This window comes from Mycetomoellerius zeteki, unplaced genomic scaffold, assembly GCF_001594055.1.
Source record: "Mycetomoellerius zeteki isolate Tzet28-1 unplaced genomic scaffold, Tzet1.0 scaffold79, whole genome shotgun sequence".
NCBI lineage: Eukaryota > Metazoa > Arthropoda > Insecta > Hymenoptera > Formicidae > Mycetomoellerius > Mycetomoellerius zeteki.
In genome coordinates, this window is record NW_017257819.1 from 1133170 (window position 1) to 1156432 (window position 23263).

Sequence of the window (23263 nt, forward strand, 5' to 3'; positions counted from 1 at the left end):
TTTTATTATTTAAAAAATTTTTGTTTATAACAATAAAACTAATATCAAATAAAATAAATTATCTATAAAAATGTGTTGCTCAATAAAAACAGAATGTTATGAACACAACTTTTATATGTACCTATGTAGTTTAAAGCGTAAATATTAATATGTATTTTGTGCCTTACAATCTCCTTAAAAACTAGCGCTTTCAGTCATCATTTTATTATTTAATAAAGATAAAAAAATTGGGGAAAAGATTGCGATATATATTCAAATCTCTTTTTTTCTATCTTCCCGTAAGAAAACGGCGATCCTTCGGTACCGAGCAGGAACAAAAGTTGAGAACCGTCAAGTGCCGATATAAAATACAAAATGTACGTACAAGGTGTGTACCAACCTGATCGTTGTACAACGTGTACTGCGCCGGCGGCATGTGGGGGGGAGGGTACGGGGGCGGGAATTGCCACGCGAACGGATCGACTGGATTGGCGGACGGCGTCACCGTCGTCGCAAATACATGCTCGTCGCAAACGCTGTTGCCGAGGTCGGTCGACATGGTGGTCGTGGACATCTGCGTGCAGCAACCGTCCGGATGCGTCGCCGGTGCCCCGAGCGTCGCGAGCGACGTCGCCGTCTGCACCACCGTCGCTTCGGGGTGCACCGCGTCCACGCTCGAGTGATGGTCCTCGCGCTTTCGCAGCTTGCTGCGAACAAGGCGAATCGCGATCATAGTTCCGTTGCTCCCAACCATCTTCCTGCACTTTTGGTACAGCCTCGCGAGCTTGCTTATCCTCGCGACCGCGTTCCTGGAACCCGGCAGCTCGTTGGAATTCCCTGAGCTCTCCAGGATACGCGAGTTCCCTGAGAAAGCTCAGAGGACCCGAAAGTCTTAACAAAATTTCGAAATCGGTTCCGCAAGATCGCGATCCATTCAGAATTTACGCGAACTCACGCCTGAGAGATCCTTCGAAAAAGAGAGCTTTTGATTCTTCGAGCTCTGAAATTCTGAGAACTCCAAAGTTACGCAAGCCGACACGGTTCTGTGGAGTGCGGCGACGTACGTTCCATTCGAATTGTCAAGGATTCCGATTGTCGGATTTCCCTCGAGCGACTTAGGAATTCTAAAATATGAGGAAAAAAAAATGAACGTAGATTCTTTCCTCTCTCAGTCTGTATCTCTTTCTCTCTCGCGCGCTTTTATATTACACGGCGCGTGGAGCCGTCGTCAAATCAGCTGTCTCTCTTCACGTCCGAGAGACGATTTCTCTCTGTGTTTCTCTTTATTTTCCTTAACGTGGTCGTTGCCCATCGGTTGACTCGGAATTTTTAAACCGATACTTTTGCATTCACGTGTCTTTGCAGCGAAGATAAATGCGGAACAAAGTCTGTGTGTCTGTCTGTCTCTTTCTCGCTCTCTCTCACCAACGCGCCTCTTGTTCTTCCCGTCAGAGTTTTAAGAACACATCGACCTTCTTTCTAGGTTATTCTCCGTCTCCATCGCACACACGATCCCTATTTCCGCCTTGCTCTGTCAAACGACTTTACTAACGCACTTCCAATGCTCTCTCTCTCTCTCTCTGTCGACTTGTGCCTCACTCGCAGCTAAGGATATCACCGTTTACACTTGCGCGATATTCGCACTGACTAGCTTCGTGAAATCCTTGGCACCCGATATCGTAAGGACTTTTTCCCCCGTCTCTTTTTATTTCTCCTATTTCGCGAACGCGGACGTGAATTCGAAGGAACCACGCACGGCGTCGTCTCTCACTGTCGAAAAGCCGCAGCCGACGTGCAATTCCTCCGCAACTACCTTCATCCGTTCATCGTTCGCAACTAGCGCGCATCTGAATCGGCGAACGATGTGTGACCGTCTCTTATACCGCTCCGTGACGTCACGGGCGAGCGCGGCTGCGATTGGTGCGCGTCGCGCGCAACGACCAATGGGCGCCGCGGGGAAATTTAAACGGTATACGGCGCCCGCCTGCTCGCCGCTCCGCCGCGACTCGCGCTCATCGTCACAGTTGTCGCGCCGGAAGGCCGACCAGGCGGACTTACGTCTATATATCACGTAATCGTGACATGTAACCGACGACGACGACGACGCGACGCGACAGCGGCGACCATTGGCGACCGTGGCCTCTCGTTTCGTTTCATCGTCGTTTCTAACACGTTTCTTTTTTTTTTCTTTTTTTTTTTCCTTTACTCAGTGTTTCTCTTATACCTACGTTACCGCGATGTATCGCGACGATTAACAGAAACTTATTCAGCCGTCCGATCGTTCCGAGTATTCTGAGGGGAATTTACGCGTTTGCGATGCAGGCCGTCTCTTTTCATTTTCATGACAGTTCTCGCGATACATTTGACGTGTTTGATATATATGCATGTATACAGTCTGCTAATTTTATATTGAAAAATTTGCGATGTATCAAACATGATTTTTAAATGTGCGATCATCGATTTGTAAATTATAATGGATTTTATTTATTAAATATTTCTACTAATTTAATGCCTTATTCTCAAATGGAATGAAATGAAATTGGATTTTAAATCATAAAGATTAATACTACTTTCAAAGTGAAATTTTATCGTACAAATTTACACATTACACATTTATTATTTTATACAGTTAGTATAATGAAAGAGAAATGTATGAAACTTTTAACTTAGATGCATAATACATAACTAAATTAAATTAATTTCAATTGAAATATTACAATCCGCTCATGAATTTAATATCAAGTTAAAAAAAAAGTAAAGGAGAATTATTAAAACAATAAAGGAAAATGAAATGCTTATAAACGAGCAAATTGAGGATGTATATTTAATGTATAGTTTAGTAATACAATTTAGAAATGGAACGTTTCGGTTTACTTAAGACCTTGGCATGTACAAAAACTAAAACAGTAAGGAAAGTAAATCCAACATGTTGGATTCGCTACTGCTTACGTTATGATCTTATGGTCTCTATTGTGATTGATCGATTCGCTTACTGCTTAAATCTTAAGTTTTTTTTAGGTGCCATGGCCTTTAGCCATCATCAGCGATCATATGTATTAGTTCATATTCAATATCTATAGAAGAAAATATATATAAGTCAATTTAAAATCATATGAAACACATCACAATTGTACAAACTGCCTGTTTATGTTTGTTACAAATACATTATGATGTCGGAAGTTCGTTATCATGTGATAATTGGCAGAATCAATGTAGTAAAATGTTCTCTCAGTCAAATAGTGTCGATATCGAGTATAGATAAGTAATATTATTATTAATAATGCGTAAAAGATTTTGTCTTGAAACTCATATATTGGCGGTATGAGAGCGAAATGTTGAGAATTATTAAGTTGATAAATAAAATCGATTCGTAACCAATCGTATCAAAAGATATTGAATTTTATTAATTCAGATAGGACGAAATCAAATATAAAACTGCATTAAATTTAAACAAATGAGAGACAAAGCAATTGCGAAGGCAGAGAAAGAGGTTTCGTCCTGAATCGTGAAAAGCTTATCAGACCGCGATAGGAAACAATAATGTAGAAACTGCTGTATCCGCGATTATGCAACAGTGGACTGTGAGGACGACTTTAATTATTACTTCTGTAATATAGAGCTCGTCTGTGTTACACGCGCAACACTTATTCTAATCTAACAATAATAGCAAGGTCCTCGTCTGTAAGTCATAAATAATAAATTGTTTAAGCTGTCTTTATTATCCGAATTCCTCGAGCCAAGTTATGTTGGATAGAACAGGATGAAAAAGAGCAAAACGAAATTTAAAAAACGACATAATACGTTGAACTCGTGCATGGAATTTGATTCAAGTGAATTGAACGGAATAAAATAAAATGAACATAAAGGTAATATAAGAAAAAGGCTCAAATAATTTATAAAATTAAAACAATAAGAATAGGACTACGAGTCAAGCAAGGTCTTGATGCTATTATTACTAAAAAACAAACAGAAAGTTTATTAAAACAGACGTTTCGACCCTAATCGGATTATTCAACAATAACACAATTTAAAATTCGAACGAAATTAACTAATCATCGTAATTATAAGAACAATAAATTGTACAAACATATTAACTAAATTCATCGTTATGAATGTGTGTGTGTGTATGTGAAACAAATTCCAAATACATTATTAAATCGCATGAACATAAAGAATTAAGTCCACTTCAGACGATCCATTTATTCGCATCAGAAAATAGTATTTTATTTATAATTTTATGTGCGATAAAATATGAAGAACAACTAAATAATAAAGTATTGAATCGGAACAAAAGTTTGTAAAACTACGAACTTCAAAATTTAAGCAGCCACAACTTTTTTTTTAAAATGAACGAAATTTAAATTTTAAAAAAGGTTTTAAAATTTTTATTTTTGAAAGGTTCCTAGATCTTTTGAGTTTCTTTGAGTTTCGTAATTTTTACATATAGAAAACTACGAACTGGATAAAATGGAAAATTTTCTTTTTATTTTGTAGGCCTGTCACATGGCTAAAAAAACTTGTAAAAATTTTCAATTATCCTATTCCGAAAGCTTAATATTTCCTACAAAATCATTTTTTAAAAATGTTTCATAAAATTTTTTGTTATATCGCGGATTAAATAAAAGGAGCGTTTTGATTTTGATTGCTCATAATTTTGTTAAAAATTATCGTATCGCAATTAACAAAACAGATTCTTAAAGCTGAAATTTTACTTTATCGAATGGTATAACTGCCAAATATTTTTTTAAAAATATTTTTTAAAGATATGATAAAATGAAATAGCGCTACCAATTTTTGTTTCGATCCACTATATAAAGCATACATATATTAAAATACACACATATGTAATAATAAGCAGCAAAGTAATAAATCAAAATCATAAATCAAAATTTTGTCGAATAAAGTCAGACGCAATTAATATCGTCTAAAATAAGCTTAAAAGAAGGCAAAAAAGGAGACTTGATTCTCAACCTTTAAAGATAAAACCGGATTAAAATAAAACAGAAAAGAGACCTGAAGAAGATCTTATTAGATACAAGGTAACAAAGTGTAGCTGGAATAAGATAACAAACTTCGGGATCGAGCTCTCCACACCAAACATGGAAAGAAGTTCATATTTCATGTTATGATTTGACGTGTCCAAGCATGAATCAAATGGGAGACACTTCGAACGTTTGTTACAATTAAAAATTCAAAATAAATAATATTAAATAATAAATATTACTTTTTTATTTTTTTTTAATAAACATGTTGAGCTATATCTCACAATCAGTAACAATGGATTTGCGGACATACGTTCATATGAACTTTTCTTCATGTTTGGTGTAGGAAGCTCAGCCCCAAAGTTTGTTTATACCTTAATATCTTTATTAATATCTATACGCATAATCTTGGCGGTTCTTCACTTATTTTGAAATCTATTCTCGTACATGACAGCGCCGATAGGAGCTCCCGATTCTTAGAGCGAGCTTACTCAAGATGATTTTTTAATAAGATGTGGATTTGAGAATCTATTATTAATTGATTATCGGCATCTGTCACACACAGGTGCGATAAAACACATGAATCATGCGATCAGATTTAGCGCAATGATATCACGGAAAGAGAAACATTGAACCTCTCGTTGTGAAGAAAATCTAGATTTCTTGAAAGAATATTTTGTTGCTGATTTTGTTGCTTCTACTTCATAGCGGCAGACATTATGTTCAGAAGTGCGACAGATTATAGATCATTCAATTCACGAATTGTCAAAACGCACGAAGAGATTCTATTAAAACTACAATAGAGTATATCAAAATAGCGAAAATGATAAGAAAAGACTGTGATATGAAATCAGATATTATTTACCATTATTAATGTTGTAAGAGAGGGGAAAAAACCAGGAAAGAACCCGGGAAAAACCGAAAACGAAAAAAACATTCTTTCCTACGCCTTGAGGGAAAGAAATCATAACAGGAAATTGCTTTACTCGAGTTGCGAAAAGCATTATTTGGTTTGATGTTGCATTGCTTCATTTACAATTTATATTATATTTACAATATAGGTTGCTTTATTTGAAGTAAATGAAATTGAATAGTTAGTTTATGTACTGATTCTAGTTACTGATTTCTTACCTTGCATATTTTCACCTTCACGAAAATGTTTATTATTATTTTAACCTTATCTCTTTCTTTTTAACTGCTTTTCAATTCTTAATGTATTTTGTTTTTTATGCTTAGCTTTTAAAAATGCTAAAAAAATTTTAGTAATGGCATTTTGATATTTCTATTAATAATTACTTATAATTTTGTTATCCTGTAATTGAATGTCTTTTAAAAAATGTATAATATAGAATTGTTTTATATTTTGTATTGTAAAATAGGTTAGAGCAAAAAAAATGGAAGATAATAACACTACTATTTGCCAAAATTATAACAATATAAATATTAACAGATATTTTAATTTTTTATTTTCGTGTTATTTATTTGCTTGTCCAACTTATTTTTTCGATGATAAATGTAACTCTTATATTAATCTTTATTTTAAAACAAGAGAAAAACTTCTTTGCGTATGTGAAAATTCTCATTAAAAGATGTCCTCGAGCTTTTAACGTCGCGTCGGCGAGAATAGAAGCGTCTCGAGTTTCAGGCAATTGTCCAAGACATACGATTAAGTGTAAAAAAAATCGGTAAAATAAAAAAGAGAAACTATTCGCAAGCATTTTTAAAATTTAGTAAATTTAATGTATAATTGTTCGCATAATTTCAATCCGATCAAGAAAAAATAAATATATGTGATAAAATATATGCTGCATCTTATAATCTTATAATAAAAAATTACTTTTAACAAAAACTCTAGGAACCTATCCTTTTCGTAACTTTTTTCAAGGTTGGATAAATTAACTTTTTTTAAAACTAAGTTAAGTTAAAGTTAACAGCCTTAAAATTTAACTTAGTTAAGATACTTTACACTTATGTTATATTTGATTCACAAAGAAAATTTTTAATAATTTTATTTTTCGTGAAACTAGATAGGGTAGAGCTTTTTCGTCCATTTCTCGCGATAATGTTTATATTTCTGAACAGCACATGTTGATTATTTAAAGATTATGCTTGTGCTCTCAGGAAGCAATCATGCTTGTATAGTGTAATTATAAGTACGTCACTACAAAGAGAGATATTGTTTGCTATCATAAATTTCCGTAATTTTCCGTAAATTTATTATTTTAAAATTGAAACTGATGAAATAGCCCCTCTCCCCCGGTTCTACTCTACATCTAAACATGAAAATTACGTTTTTTGTTAATTTTCGTTCTTTTTGTTATAATTTAAAAAAAATCATAACTAGGAAAAAGCCATGAATCGATGTAGAATACTATTAAAAATTTTATCATAAAGTTCATCGAGTAAACTATATTTTAGTTATGGCGACTGTCGTTTTCAAAAATAATTTGTTTTAAAAAAAGTGCATTTAAAATCTTGGGATAGAAATTTTGTAATTTTTATAATTTACTTACAATTAGCCTATATTTCTTCGTTTTTATGATTTTAAATTAGTGCAAAATAGAAAAAAATTTTTGATTAAAAAATTTCTTTTAAATTAAATATATAATTCCTAATATACTTCAATTGAAATAAAATTCTTTTCTAGGAAGAGAGTCGTCTGAGAAAAGGTCTACAATGTCATTCACTGATATAGCAGACGAGAGACAGCGTCTCGACGGTGTCTCGTGATGATGATGTTCTGGGAAAGAACATCCGAAAGGAAAATGCGAACGCTTCACGATCGTTACCTTTACTTCCGTTCAGCGCACATATATATATACACTAAATATATATATAATATATACATGTGCTGTTTTCTACATGTCCTGATGAGCTAATGCCACGCGACGGAGGACGGACGAATAAACGGTTGTTCTTCGGCTTTGAATTCTTGTTTTTTTTTCGCTTCTTCATATCTACCTTTTTTTCTTAATACAAAATATTTACTTCTGTTTTTTGTACGTTCTTATAGATTTGCATATTTTCAAAAATATAACAAATCAAAGTATAAAGACCGTTACATTAAATACGTTAAATGAGCAAATGTGTTCATTACTCTGAAAACTATTTGCTAATAAACGTAAACAATTTTAGGATTTTAATATTCTAATTAATTAATTTTTGTTTCTTTCTAATTTTAGTTCCAGATAATTAGATTAATCTACAAATTGATAAAATGAATAAATTAATAATATATATTTTCAGTAATTTCGATAATATTTCTCTGTTACAATTTATGTATATAGTATGCAAGATTGTTGGTTATTACCTTATTATTATTTATTGCTTATATATCTTTATAAATATATTATAAATTGATTTAAATCTCTATTGTTTTTGTTAAGAGGATTTTCGAGAAATTTTCATTGTTAGATTTATTTCTTTGTAATTTTATAATTTAGGATGCATCGCATTTTACAAACGTTGTGCTTAATCGATATTGCTACCAGAAAAAAGAGAGAGAGAGAGAGAGAGAAAAAGAGAGGGGTTGAAGAGACGTTTGGCCTTAATTAATAATTTTCAGCGCGTAATTCGTCGATGCGAGATCTAGTTAGGTGGCCGCTCGCATTATTATGTGCTCGTTACGCAAAATTATTCCATTCACGCTATTTTTTGTTCTATTCGTATTTTTCCGAGTACGTTTGAGCACTATATTGCATTTAACGTCACTCACAAGGCTGTACCATCACATTTGCACTAATGTGAATTACTTAATTAACACTATTAATAGCCTAACCTATAATAAACTAAAAAACAGGCTACTGATAAGCTGGAATACACAGTTGTTGATAAGATTGTTTAAGTTATGGATAAAAATTAATTTCACAGAAAAAAATAAAAGAGATAGTTTGTGACAGTATTTTAAATTAGTATGACACTTTAAAAAAAAACAAAATTATTGGCCAACCTAATATTTTATTTGCAATAAGAAAAGAGATATTTTTGTATTTGAAAATATTCCAGAATTAATGATTTCATTCTGCATTGATCATTATTTTAATATATGCACAATGAAATATTTTTTCGAGTCAGTTATGAAAGGCATTAAAGAAAGATAAAACAGTCAAGATAAGATATTGATAATCATGAATTTTGTGCAGAATTCATATCAGAATGGCCTAAAGACGGATTTTAATAACCATTAACAGATGGATGAGACTGTTATGAGATGTTGATAATAACGTCAACGACGGAAGACAGTATATGATGAAGTGGCACTTACCTGATTGTTACGGCGAGTAAGACGATCAAGACGCCTACCAGAACCATAGCGATCAGCACCCCACCTATCATGTAGATACTACCGGTAGGCGGATCTGCAACAAAGAACCATTGTCTTATCATTTTCTCCTTGTTCGAGAAAAAAATGAATTTTTCTTTTATCAATCCATTCAAATTCAACATTTGGAGTATTCAGGGTTAAGGACATCTAAGGATCCTCGTGTTTAAAGTCATTGCATTTAAAATTTTAAGGAGATCCAAACATACCTCCATTGAAAATATTCAAATTTTTTCCATCAAAATGATCGGATTGTCCTTTCAAAAAGTAACAGACAAAAAATTTTTATCATTTTAATCGAATAACAAAATTCGATCACATTTCCAAGTAATATCAGATCTCTAAGTCAATTTTTATACAAAACTAAATGAAATTGTACTGTCAAAAAGATCTCATTTACTTTCATCATAGAGCTCCATTTTAGGGATTCGTTTTTAAAGAATCATTTTAGTATAAATTATTAAAAGTCAAGAATTTAAAAGCTTAATATCCACGGTCATTTAAGAATCTAGAAAGTTTAAAGTAATAATCAAGCTGGTATTAATTTAATATAGGAAGAAATGTAAGTTGTCTGTAAATCGTTTCGTTGGAATCATTCTATGAGGTCTGGGATTGAGAGAGGTTGGCGAAGACGACGAGGAGTGAACCGATTCGAAGCAAACTCGTTCGGTTGAGGAGGACGATCTTCCGACGAAGGCCGAGTCACATTTTTCCCCGACTTCTCTCGCAGTCGCGAAAGAAGAGAAGAACCCGTCGTCCTTTCAAGTTCAACGCCACCTTTGTGAGTTCGACTCGGGGCAAAAGGGATTGCATGAAAAGGGAGTCGCTACGGAACGAGATATCTCCCGCTTCGTGAGATTCCCCAAATCTTTGTTTTGTAAGTTCCTATCAAGCGAATCTTATAGTTTCTTGTCGGATTCTCTGGTTGGACCGCTTCTAGACAAACGTGCACAGCTCGCGTGACTAATTCGTAGAAGCGGTACTTATAAACACGAAATACATTTTATTTATGCAGCAAAATGAAAAAACACTTCTTAGGAAACGAAAGAAGCTATTCCAATAGAAAGAAAATGTACGATTTATTTTGAAAACATGAGATTTTCAGCGAATAAGAAGATTCTTTGTTTTTCGAAAGAAACAGATGTGTTTTTCTTATCCTGTAGTAAGTGTCTGTAAAATGTCCCATTTCTTCTTAGATTAAAATAAAATCATGCAGACGAAATCAGGATGTCCAATGAATTGTGTGCTGCGTAGAATGATTTTTTAAGTACCTTATGTACGTGATGGGAGCACACGTGTTTGGTGAATCAGCGTAATATTCTGATCGTCACGGCGGAACACTTTAAGTCTCGTCCGTGAATAGTTTGGAACCTGTCCAGTTTGTCGCAAACAGACCACAGGTTGCCGTCAGCTGACGCCGTTGGCAGATTCCAAGCTTTGCTTTTTTGGCCTCATCGGAAATAATCGTCACAATATTTCAGGAAATTCAAACAGCGTCTCTCGTTGCGGAGAATCGACTTTGAGGACATTTCATCAACTTTCAAATAAGATCGTTACATGTCAATATAATTGATCCATCTTGGCGGATAATATCCTTACAATACTTCAGAGAATATCAATGTAACGTTTTCATAAAGAGGCTTTGAGGATATTAGATTTGATAGTAGAAACCGTTGAAACGTTGAAAGTTAAACAAGCAAGTCGTATTGAGAGTTAATCTTGGGAACATATGAATGACATGATAAATAGAAGAATGAAGTAAAGTATTGCCTTAAAATTTTAGTTTTATTTAGAAAAAGAGATGAACTCCACATTATACATTTTCATATATTTGTGTACTATTATATTAAATATACAACATAATTATACATATACAGGGTATTGCATATTTGAAGCTTCGGACGCAATTATTTCCCAAACTATTCGTTATTCCAAACAATGTTTTAAGTAAAACTTATTTTGTTTCAAGGGAGACATCTTTTGATGGTCACAGGTTCTCTCTAGGTGGACATGCCTTCAAGATTTTAAGATGATCTTAATTTTTTTTAATGGAACTATATAGGTTTTTTTTACATAATGATTCTTCTAAATATTCTGCACATAAAAGTATTAAGGTAGAGATATCAAAAAATCAATATATTATAGTTTAAAAAATATTTTATACTTTATTCTGGCACATATTGACATGAGATGTTAAAGGGATCTTAAAGTCGTTTGTTTTACCGACTAAACGCAATAATTTTTGTATAACAATTACTTCTTTCCTCTTTTACAGATTCGAAAATCCTTTCCCAGATTAAAGTATACATTAATACATGTCTGTGAAATGGAGATTATGCAGAGAACGTCAAAAAATTTCAAAATTGAGATCTTTACCATTTCTTAATTCAATATGGCACTCTAGAGTCGTCACAACATCGTGACATTTGCTTCATATAAAAGTTGTGCAATCTGTATTTACAAAATAGTAGTCCACAGACTAATACTTTGCGAAGAAACAACGTGGAGTTCTTAGAATTGGACTTAAACGTCTAATTAAAACGTTATTGTTGTACGAAAATCTATGTGTATGTGTGCGTGAGATACTGATGTACTATATACTAAGTATTCCATATATAGTGATGTATTAGTGACACGTAAATCGTCTATGTGTAAGTCCAACTTACATTATGACTAATCATCTTTCGGATCCTCTTAAATATCTCGTAAGCTATTAATTTTTTGATAACGGTACTTTTACAGAACAATGAGATAAATCAATTGGTGTAAAAAAATGCATAGTTACCTTTAAAAAATATATAGGCAAGAGATGGATAATTTTTTAAATAAGCAACTATGTATTTTCTTTACACCAATTGATTCATTTCATTAGTCTGTTCATAGAAATATTAAGATACGATTATAAAAAAATTAATAGTTTACGAGATATTTAATATTTTATATCAATATGTGCCAGAATAAAGTGTAAAATATTTCGTATTAATTATAATGCATTAAATATTCGTGTGTGTGTGTGTGTGTGTGTGTGTGTGTGTGTGTGTGTATTATACACGCAGAAATACATTTTTATTTTTATTCAATGTTATTCTTTATTATTTTTCTCATAATTTAATTAATTTTTTAATAAAGAATGATAATTTATATTTTCAACGATAATTCCGCTCTTTTGCAATTTTATTATTACATCAGTGTTTTCCATATTAATTAAAATTTGTTAGTTGAAAATTGTAAAACACTATAATACTTGACTCACGATAAACAGTGATACGTAAAAATACGTAAAAATACATTACATAAGGATTTGTATTATTAGCGATATATAACGATACATACTGTACTCGTTAATAATGCAGAAGCCTTCCTGCGATGCGCAAGGACAACGCATTAAATATTTTAACAACTAAAGCTCACGTTACTAATAAAACTGACTGTCCTTGCGAAATTGTATGTCTTTCATCTAAAATTGTTTGAGGTTTCAAAAGATGATTTCAAATTCTTATATATAATATAAGGATTAATATACATGCATAGGCATAAGGCATATGTGCGGTTGTGTGAGTGTGTAAGTTATGTAATATTACATAGGATTGGGAAATTACACTTTACCGTTACTTTCTTCTTAATTGAACATGTTGATAAGAATATTATATCTTTATTAATAATAACAATTTCTACAGACTCGAATTCTTAAAATAAAAATAAAAATAACAATCCGTAAATGCCATACGAGTCACGGGCTGATGAACTTTATTGTACAATAAAGAGGATTCTACACATTAATGATTAATTAAGATTGAAATTAATCGTTGGCACCTTCATCAGCCCGTGACTCGTATGGCCTTTACGGATTGTGTTATTTTTATTTTTATTAATAATAATAATGGTAATACGTTACATTTCTTTTAGTAACGGTAATGAATATAATGGTTAATTTTATCATTACTTTGTACATATGCATTATATATGTTATATACATGCAATATACATATATGAAACGTGCATAAGCGAGTGAATAAAAGAAGAGACTGTATTATGACCATGTTGCGATTAACCATAACCATTATAATTTTTAATTTGCGCTATGGAACTTCGCAAATTTCGTAAAAAATTTTGAGATTTGATGTATCATTTATTTTTTGTAACTCCATAAAATATGAAAAAGACCGTTTTTTTAAATATCAATCTGAAAAGTAGAGATTTCGAGCTGTAAAATGCTTTTTTAAACATCTCGATACTTTGATTTTTGACGAAGTTTTTCTATTAAAATTTATCTATTTTTACAGGGTGGAACAGATGATCCTATAATTTTGTTGAGTATACATATTTATGTATATAAATACTTTATGAAATTTTTTATGAGTATATAAAATTGTGTTAGCGTGTGTCTAATTAGTCTAATACATAAATATTGTTAACAAAGAAAAAACGCACGCAATATGATGAATAAATATATTTAGAACAAATAAAAGAGAGATATTCTGTCATAATGTGGTAAATATAATACGATGTAATATTTGTCATTTAGAATAGTATTTAATATGGTATTAAAACACTTTTTATATTTTTTAATTTTAAAAATTCGTCTCTGTGAAGGTTAAGTACAGTTAATATCAAATTCTGTCTGTAATCTTTTAATCCTAATTTTATTAAATAAATTTGAAATTTGGACGATTCACTAAATTTTTTCCTACGTTTGGAGAAAGTGTTAAGAGTAGAAAACAGAGAAGGAAAAGGAGTAGGGAAAAAATGCTTTGTGGGATCACAACGGTTTCGCTATTGGCCGTTCACTTTACCATTTCTCGATGTAGGACACGGTCGCCTGAATCACGTCATGATATTAAAGACGAAGAAATTTATTCGCATGTCGTGTATCAGTTCCATGCTAGTGTCATCGTCAGCATCTTGACAAAGTCGTCAGCGAATAATACAGACCTATACAAAGCTACAGCTACGCATTTTAATATAATTTAATACGGTATTTTATAAATCTTGTATTTATGAAGTTTCTCTGAAGTTCATTGTTTGTCAGAGCTTTAAAAAAATATTTTTTTAGATATCAAATATTTGTAGCCTTTTACTGTCAATCGTTTAAATTCTTATATATTTTCTTTATAATTTTTTAGATGTGTTTAATTAGACTTGGTTTATCTTTATTCGTTTCACATTTTAAATATCGTTATACATACATAAAAAACAATGAAATAAAATTCAGACAAGACTAATGAGAGTCAAACGCTGATGTAATAGCGAAGAATTAGGAGATGCAGATAATATTCAGGTGTTGATGGTTATCTTCATTTATTTCGTCAAACGTTTCGACTTACTTTGGAGTCATCTTTAGCGAATACAGTAACAAAAAATCTTCTATTGAGAGCAAATCATTTGCAAATTGGCAGAGATGCAGCAGTCAATACACTCAATGGAAAACGAAGTTCAGAAACATTGATCCACAATTTTGAGATTAATTGCGAAATTTATAATACCTATATATTAAATATATGTCGTTCCTCTGAGTATAAAAACGTATCTGTTCGTCGTGACGTTTAAAAATTGTTTTTATTTTGTCTGTGTTTTATTTTATTGTTTAAAATTGAGAGTCCTTTCCTTATATTTATATATTTATATAATTTTTTTTATATATAAAAAAGATATAGTAAATATAAGGGACCTCGATCTTGACATATATTATCAAGGTCATGGCCCTGAGTAACCTTCGACAAAGTTTACCCATCGCTTGTTGTCCGTTAAATAATTATTAATAAAACAGGTTTTTAAAACAACGTCTTATTTCTAGGGGAGGTCACATACCGATACCGACATACCACTTTTGTTTTTAGACAATATTTCTTAAACAAAAGGTAAAAATACAACTTCGAAAACATAAATACAAACAAAAAGTATAAATAAAAAGTGTCTTCTATCAGATAGTATAAGCAGTTTTTATAATACTGTGCAATTTTGTAATAATTAAGTTTTTCAAGTAAGTTATGCAAAAATAAGCGTCTGACAAAATGGGTTCCAAAACTGACATAATAGGCAATAATGCCAACACATTCCTATTCTATAAATTAAGATATATCCTATTCTGTAAAGAAAACTAATTTATGAAACTATAAACATTTAAAATGACATAATATTATCTATAATACAGTCACTATTATTTTAATTAGGAATCGTAAAATTACCGGATACCGGATATCGGATATCCAGTGTCCGGTTCGATATCCGAGAAGGCAATTTCTTCGAATCGGATATCCGACATTTTCCGGATATCCGACCGGATTTCGGGAACTGTCTTCTTAAAAAAAAAAAAAAGTCGGATAGTAAAAAAGTGCCGGATAATACCGGAAACTTTCCGGATATCCAGTGCATCCCTAATTTTAATTACGCAATTTGCAAAAGAATACCGTAAGAATTTTCTTCTCGGATTCATAGAATTTGTTTTTAGCTGATTTGGTATAGAAATAAGCCACAATTATATGAATTATGAGTTTGTACTTCTTTAATTAACTAAACAGATCACGTTTTTATTAATATTAATAAGGTGCAGAGGTTAGTTTCTAAGAAATAAGGGGATGTCGCTTTAGGAGACCTATGTCAGTATCGGTGACCTTCCTCTACTATATAGGTACAATGTGTTAAGAATTATCCCTAACTCTTCTCTCCTTGCGTAATGACTTTCTACGTGAAGCGAGATCCACCTCACCTCCCCCCTGCTTAGGAGCGTTCAACTTTCCTCAGAAAGCGAAGAATTTTATTTGTTAATGATTAAGTCGCTTCGTGTGGAAAGACGAACGCTCCTAAACAGAGGGGGAGGTGTAAGATGGACCTCGCTTCGTGTAGAAAGCCGAACACCCCAAGACAGGAGGCTCGCTTTGTGTGAAATGTCTCCTTTATTCCATTTTGGCATAAAAGAACAGTATTATGTAAAATATTTAGCAGTGTTTATAAAATATATAATGAAATAAATTTTATGTTCAAAAATTACATTCCTTTTATAAAAATTTGTTGTGTTAATTATAATCTTAGCGCGAGACACTACCGTGTCTCCTGATTAAAAAGATATTTATATAATAATATAGGATCTATTATATCAAAGTTGTGACTTACATAGCCATTAAAGATTTACCAAATATTTTTTTAATTATTCAACATTAATGACATATGTAACACGTATATAGAGTAGTTTTGGGATCACATTATTAGACCCCATCAATGGAAAAGATTTCGTAGTCCCTTCTAGAACATAGACGTATTATATGAGGAGCGGTAGAAGCTAATTTCACTCGAAAATTGGTTTTCGACTAGATCTCACTCGATATAATCTACATAATCTTCATTGTTAATTTAATTAATTTCGATGCACTCAATCGTTTTGTTTTCAGATAGTTGCTAGTTTTAATTAATAGATTTTATATATATATCGTATACACGTTATTTAAACAGTTTCATTTTCCGTCAAATTCCTTAAAGAACCATTGATGAAATAGTATTAATTAATCACGCTGCATATATAATATATATGCAGGAGATTGAAGGAAGATATTTTGAGACTTCTAGAAGTCATTCACTTTGTATGGTATACCGTCTTATTATCGCCGGCTTATTAAGTTATTTATACTATTAAGCTATTTTATCGCTCGACAAGCGCCTTATCCACTATAGAACAGTGCTGCTGTTTTTAACGGAATAATGCAACGTCTCGATTATACTGTTATAAATAGGGTTAAGCGGCAGCTAGATATAGAATCGAAGTTCATAAATCGCGCGAATAGCGATTTGACGAGATGGTTAAAAAATTGGAAGATTTTATTTTTAAGATCTTACGTTAAAGTTTAACATAAGATAAGGAGAATGCATTAGGAACGTTTAACAGTTAAACGTTCCTAATGCATTCTCCTATTTCGTCCGAAGTTTCACGAAAATGATGACGCCATGTAGGTTTTGCGGAATATGACAAACGGCGATGAGGATGACGTCGAAAATGGCATTTCCCCGATTCTCTTCGCGCGTCATTATCGTCAATTCTGACGGCGCATGTGATAGAATCATAGAAAAAAAAACAGTCGTTTGCGCGGCCGGATTGCGTAAGCTGAGTGAGTACCCTGTCACGTTCGAATCACGTTGCGATGATTTACCGCAACGCTAGTCAGAAACCTCAGAACGGCTCAGAACGGCTCCATATAATATCCTTGTAATTCACTATTAACATTAGTTAAATGATATTCAGCTAAGCGAAAGTCCGAAGATGACGGTATTTAATTTAATGCTTATTTAAATACTACTTATTTTTCGAACATATTCGACATACATTTAAGTCTTGAATGATACTATTTTTAACTAAAAAAGGTATATAAAGACGAAAGTAATTATTTCCTGTAGTTTTTTTTAGGTAATCCTGCGTTGTTCTATTATATTGTACTATTACATTGTTCTATTATATCATAATTTTGAAGAAATTGCGGTAAAAGAAAAGAGTTATTTTAGTGGCATTATAACTACGATGTGTGATGCATTGAGAAATTTTATTGCAATTAACATTAAGTATCTTAAGACTTCCAAGCCTTACAAAGAATTTATTGTATCCATTATAATTAAAAAAAATATTTGTAATTAATATAGGATTTGTTGCGTCAAAGTTATAACTTATATACTGTAAAATCATTTTCTCTGGAGTGGCTAGTGACTCATCAACTTGATCCGTGCACTTCATCTGATTAATTGATTTAAGTCTTTTGATACTTTCTGCGTGAATCACGCACATCTGTGTGACAGCTACTCTTTCTGTCATTTATCCACTACACTTATCTTTGAAAAATATTTTTTTTTAATGAAGGAATTAGTCTATTTTGCATTTTAACCGTGCTACTCGATCTCTTGTATCACGATAAATGGAAAAATGAATTAACATATACGGTTTGTTAATTATGTGACAAACATAACATTCAAAGGAATTAAAAGTGATATAAAAAAAAGTACTAAATTTTTTATAATTTGTGTTCAAAATAAATCCCAAGATTGTTACATATATGTGATATATACATAACTTTTGAATATAATGTCGATATCTTTTATATTATATCGATATATTATTGTATTAAATGAATCTTGATATAGACTTGATTATAAACTTTATCTGATTTATAATGTATTCTTGACATACATAGGTACTTTTCAGAATAAATTACTTAAAACGAATTGAATTACAAATTGTTATCATATTATTATATTATTATAATATTATATTATTATTAAATTACATTACAAGCTCCTGGAAGATTTTAATATGATTTTATTTTTGATTTTACTTTCGAAATTTTTTTTTTGAACAATCTTAAAAGAAGTCTAAAGAGATCAAACTGCTGGTTAGGGGACTCCACTCCAATCACTTTAAAATTTTAACATATGGTGCAAGATTATACAACCATAAGTAACATTCAAAAGGTTTTAACCGTCATTCGTTATTTATTAAGAAGTTATTAACAATTAATTATTCTTTTAATATTTTAAACAGTAGATAATACACACACACACACACACAAAGCATATTTTCATGGAATGTTACAAACCTATGTAAAACCCACTGAAATAGGCTGCGTTCAGCAGCTGTTGATATTAAACATAATTGATCTTGACCTTAGTTCCCCACTGGATCTAAATGTGTGAACCATATTAAAGAACCTAATAACAGTTACAAAGCTGTTCTTTTTTTTACTGAATGCAGCATATATAATATTACTGGAACGAACATTAGTTTCACGATCAGACAAAGCGATCAGTCCAAGTGGTATCTTTGTCCTTTTCTAATCTATACTTAAATATGTGCTTAAGACTGTGCATGTGCAGTATCACATACTACACACAGTGCGTGTGTAAATATATACCTTTAATAAAATAATAGGATTACCCACTATAATTGTTGTAATTTTACATGCAATTTTTTACATTTGTAGGAAGAAAGAAGTAATTTTTTACGGGACAAAAACACCGAGGAAAGAACTTTCGAGTCGGATAATATTAATTATTGGTGTACTTACAACCACAGCTCAATAAATAATGCATTTGGCTGATTTAATCATATTTTGAGCTACAGCCAAGGTGTATCCCCCTCAATGTTGTCGGATTGCAACGTATTAGTTTACGCATCAGTGCAATTTTCTCGATAGCGAAAGACATTGGACTTGATCCAATATAAGTCGATGGACTTTATCCCACATTATCTGCTTTTATCGTTTATCAAAAAATCGGCACAGAAATTCACGCGTGATCGTGCTTCAATCTTGCAGTTAATTGGAGCATTTTCGGGTAATTCTTTATTTTTGTAGACGTTCATGCTTGTAACATTTTTTGGAAATGTTGGAACAAATTTTTGAGAAATCATCTATTTTTTCTAATCACAGGTCACAGGAAAAGTTAACGATAGACGAACAATAAATAAATTAGAATATTCCAGAAATGATCTAATGTATGTTATAATAAACGGAAGCATAAATAACATACAGAAGCGAAAATGGAAGATAAAATAATATGTAGAATGAGAAGAGTTGATCGTTAATCTTTGAAGATTAGAGAATCTCAAGAGAGATGAATCATTTTGCATTAATAATAGTAGAAATTTAATTTTAAATCTAAGAAAATCTATAAAAATACTAGAAGAAATATTTATTTTAATAAATTGTTTTAAATATATTAATTAAGAAATAATGTCTATATCGGTCGAAGCTATAATAAATCTTGAGCGTTTTAAATAATTTCATGTGAATTTACATATCACCACATTTGTAGTCTTTTGAATTACACTCTGAATTGAATTTAGTTTTGCAATAGAAGTGCATAGGAATCCATTTACAAAGAAACTATCTTAAAAGATATATAGTTTGAATGATTTTAATTTATTCTGCGTTATTTTGCAGAGATGAAATGATTCCAAGGACATTTCTGCTTCTCATATAGTGGAAACGATTTCGCACCGTGACGTAACGTTCCATACCGTTTTGCACTGTTTCTAGGGGCCGCTTAATGTGCTGAATTAAATTCTGACGTGTGCCGAACGAATTTTGTCAACGAAAATTGTCGCAATGACAGGCACGCGTAATGTAATCCAGGCGATTGTGAGCTCTCGTAATTGCGCCCGTCTACGTCAATGTCGTCAATGCAAGTGCACATATGGATAAACAACCGAGTTATTATGCTGAGTCTCGCGATTGGTACAATTGAAGTTCCGGCGGTATCGTCAAGGCGCAAGTGTCCCCCACGTGTTGTTATTTGCGTCTTCCTCTGTTCTAACTCGATCCTTTGTCGTATATCGAAATGTATACGCAGTATATCTGTCATTAAAGCGCGACTAGAGTTTGACGTAGTGGTATCTATTACACAAAGCGGACCACATGACTCGATCACCTCGATTATTCTCTGTAAAGACTTTCAATTTTGTTCCGAGTTCTCTTGATTCTGATGGAGTAACGAATGAATAAATTAAACGAACAATTTTCTTTAAAAGAAAATTTCCACGTCAAGTATATCATATCAAATTTCTAACCGATTTTTCGCAAGCAGTAAATAAATTAATTACTGTATGAAGCCTGCCAGAAGCCTGCCACTCGAAAATTATTTCGCTGAAGATGACTCGGAAGGAGTCGAAACGTTCGAACAAATAAGTCGTAATATACACAAATTACATTGTTAACTTGGCGCACCAATAACCGCGCAGTATTACTTTCATTTGCCTGTATCGCGAGTATAAATTGTTAGATAGATATCAGAGAGTCCAATAAAATATTATATAAATAATAGGAAGTTATAACTGTTATAAGATATAAATTTTTCGATATCAATGGAGAATCATTCGGGAAGATACGAAGGTGTTTGGATTCAATCGGATGGCCTGTTTTTTCTCCCTGTCATTAACGATTTGAGGATACTCTCGACTTTTTATAATCCGTCTATTTTCATCGGATACGCGCCGAAAAAAAGATATTTGCAATAAAGCGATGATCGGTAAAATGATTAATTTATCGACAGAATTTTCTGTTTGGCAAAAACTCGCTCTTACACAAGACTAAATTACTAATGCAACAAATTTCATTCAACCTCAGCAGATAAGTGACAGATAAGTGACAGATGATATGCATAATTGCATTTTTTTCCACAATCACGTTTCATCAGTCAGTTCGTAATTGAATTTGTTGTAGTTAATTTCGTCATTTATGAAAAATTACATTAGTTAAAAATTCAGGACTGCGCGTTTATGAAATTCAATAGCTGTAGTGTCTTTAGAAAAACAAATTGCACACAATCTTATGTAAAAAAATGGAAAACAAGTATATATTGAAATTCCTAAATTCATTACAAGCGAAACATTAAAAGAAAACATTTGAAATAAAAATTTTAATGTAAAGAGAATAGATGATAAATGTAACAATATTTTACAATATACATATTTTAAAAAATAGTAATATTTTTTTCATGCTATCTATATAAATTTAAAATGTATATATTTTCTGAAATAAGATTCCTTTATACTTTTTATACAAGGTGTCCGGAATTTAAATATCAAAATTTCGGAAAAATTGGTAATTATTTATTACGAGGGACCCAGTCTCGATGACCTTGACATATGTTGTCATCATCTTGAAAAACTTTGTCTTAACAATTAAATGGCACTCTCTTATAATTTCTGAGATATTTAGAGTTAAAGTGCAATTTTAGTATCATGCATCTATATACAACCTTTTACGTGAAGCGAGGTTCAGCACATCTCCCCTTCTGCTTAGGGGCGGACTTTCCATGCAAAGCAAAATCATAAATAGCACATTATTATATAATTTATTCATTAAATTTTAGTTAAGTGGAAAGCTAGCTAGATAAACGTATTAATTATACCTGTTGAAAAAAGCCAGATAAAATATATGAAATAAATGAAGCTAAATGATGTCGAGAAAGATTAGAGCAAAAAAAAAAAATAATTTTGTTGCGCATGCAAATGGGACTCACCGAGATGCGACAACGAGTATGGATCTGAAACAACAAAAAAGAAACAGACAGGATTAAATGTTATGTTGATTTTAATGGTTACGTGATCTGCAGATGCTCAATTAACAATTATCTCTATCAATAAACAATTATAATAACAAACAGAGTGAGGCACGATTCGTACTCCAAATGGAAAGAAACGGTAGACCTACGATTTTCATAAAATTTATTTACGAATACATAAATATAGACACTATCAATTTCGCACAGTAACACGCAATGTAACAAGTTTTCTCAATCAACGCCGTAAAACTTGAAAGTGCATTTTTTGATGGAAAATCAAGTTTTCATTAGTAAAATCGGTAGGACGTAAGTATGATTCTTTTAATTATAAAAAAAAGATCTTTTAATTATTATAGGACACTGCATATCTTCTTTATATATGTGATATGCATTAATTTAATCAGCGCGATAAATTTGTTTGATCTGATATCAAAGTACGAACAACTCTTTTGAGAACTATTCGCTCGATTTGATCGATATAGTACTTTGCATTTCGTTGAAACGATTGTCTTTTCCTCCTCCTTCTCTTCTTTTTTTATTGAAGATTATTATAGAACGTGTGGCCCGCCATTCAAGGTCCACCAACTGAATCTATTGACGCACATTAAGATAAAGTAGCGGAGAAAACCTATTTATAGATTATAGGCTACTTCGTCTTTCTTTCTCGAGAAGACTAGTAAAAAGAATCGAGTGATTGATAGACTTTCCCTCTGCGACGTCATATTAGAAATGTTTTATATTCAACTGATCAATAATCATACTATATTCGAGCTTATTAAAAGAAAGAAGGAATTGCAACTGTAAAAGTATTTTTGTTCCAAATAATTATATTTGCCACAGGGATGTACATATATTCTCGTCTAGACTTTTTAATATCTACGGAGAATACATCATTCATAAGGCACTAGACGACGACAAGAAGGATTTGCCCTTAATAAGCAAAAAG

The 23263-nt window shown here is 32.0% G+C and overlaps 1 protein-coding gene across 6 annotated transcripts in view; it reads right to left on the minus strand.

The window, feature by feature from the left end:
- Nucleotides 1–23263, minus strand: part of LOC108729759 (uncharacterized) — a 96655-nt gene that overhangs the window by 4363 nt on the left and 69029 nt on the right. For 3 of the 6 annotated variants that reach the window (XM_018459025.1, XM_018459029.1, XM_018459028.1), the window contains 3 exons: nucleotides 22276–22299; nucleotides 9226–9319; nucleotides 365–686 (listed from right to left, as the gene is read on the minus strand). In XM_018459025.1, the coding sequence (XP_018314527.1) occupies nucleotides 365–686; nucleotides 9226–9319; nucleotides 22276–22299 (440 nt within the window). The remainder of the gene's footprint in view (nucleotides 1–364; nucleotides 687–9225; nucleotides 9320–22275; nucleotides 22300–23263) is intronic. The other 3 variants (XM_018459027.1, XM_018459031.1, XM_018459026.1) reach the window with 2 other exon arrangements.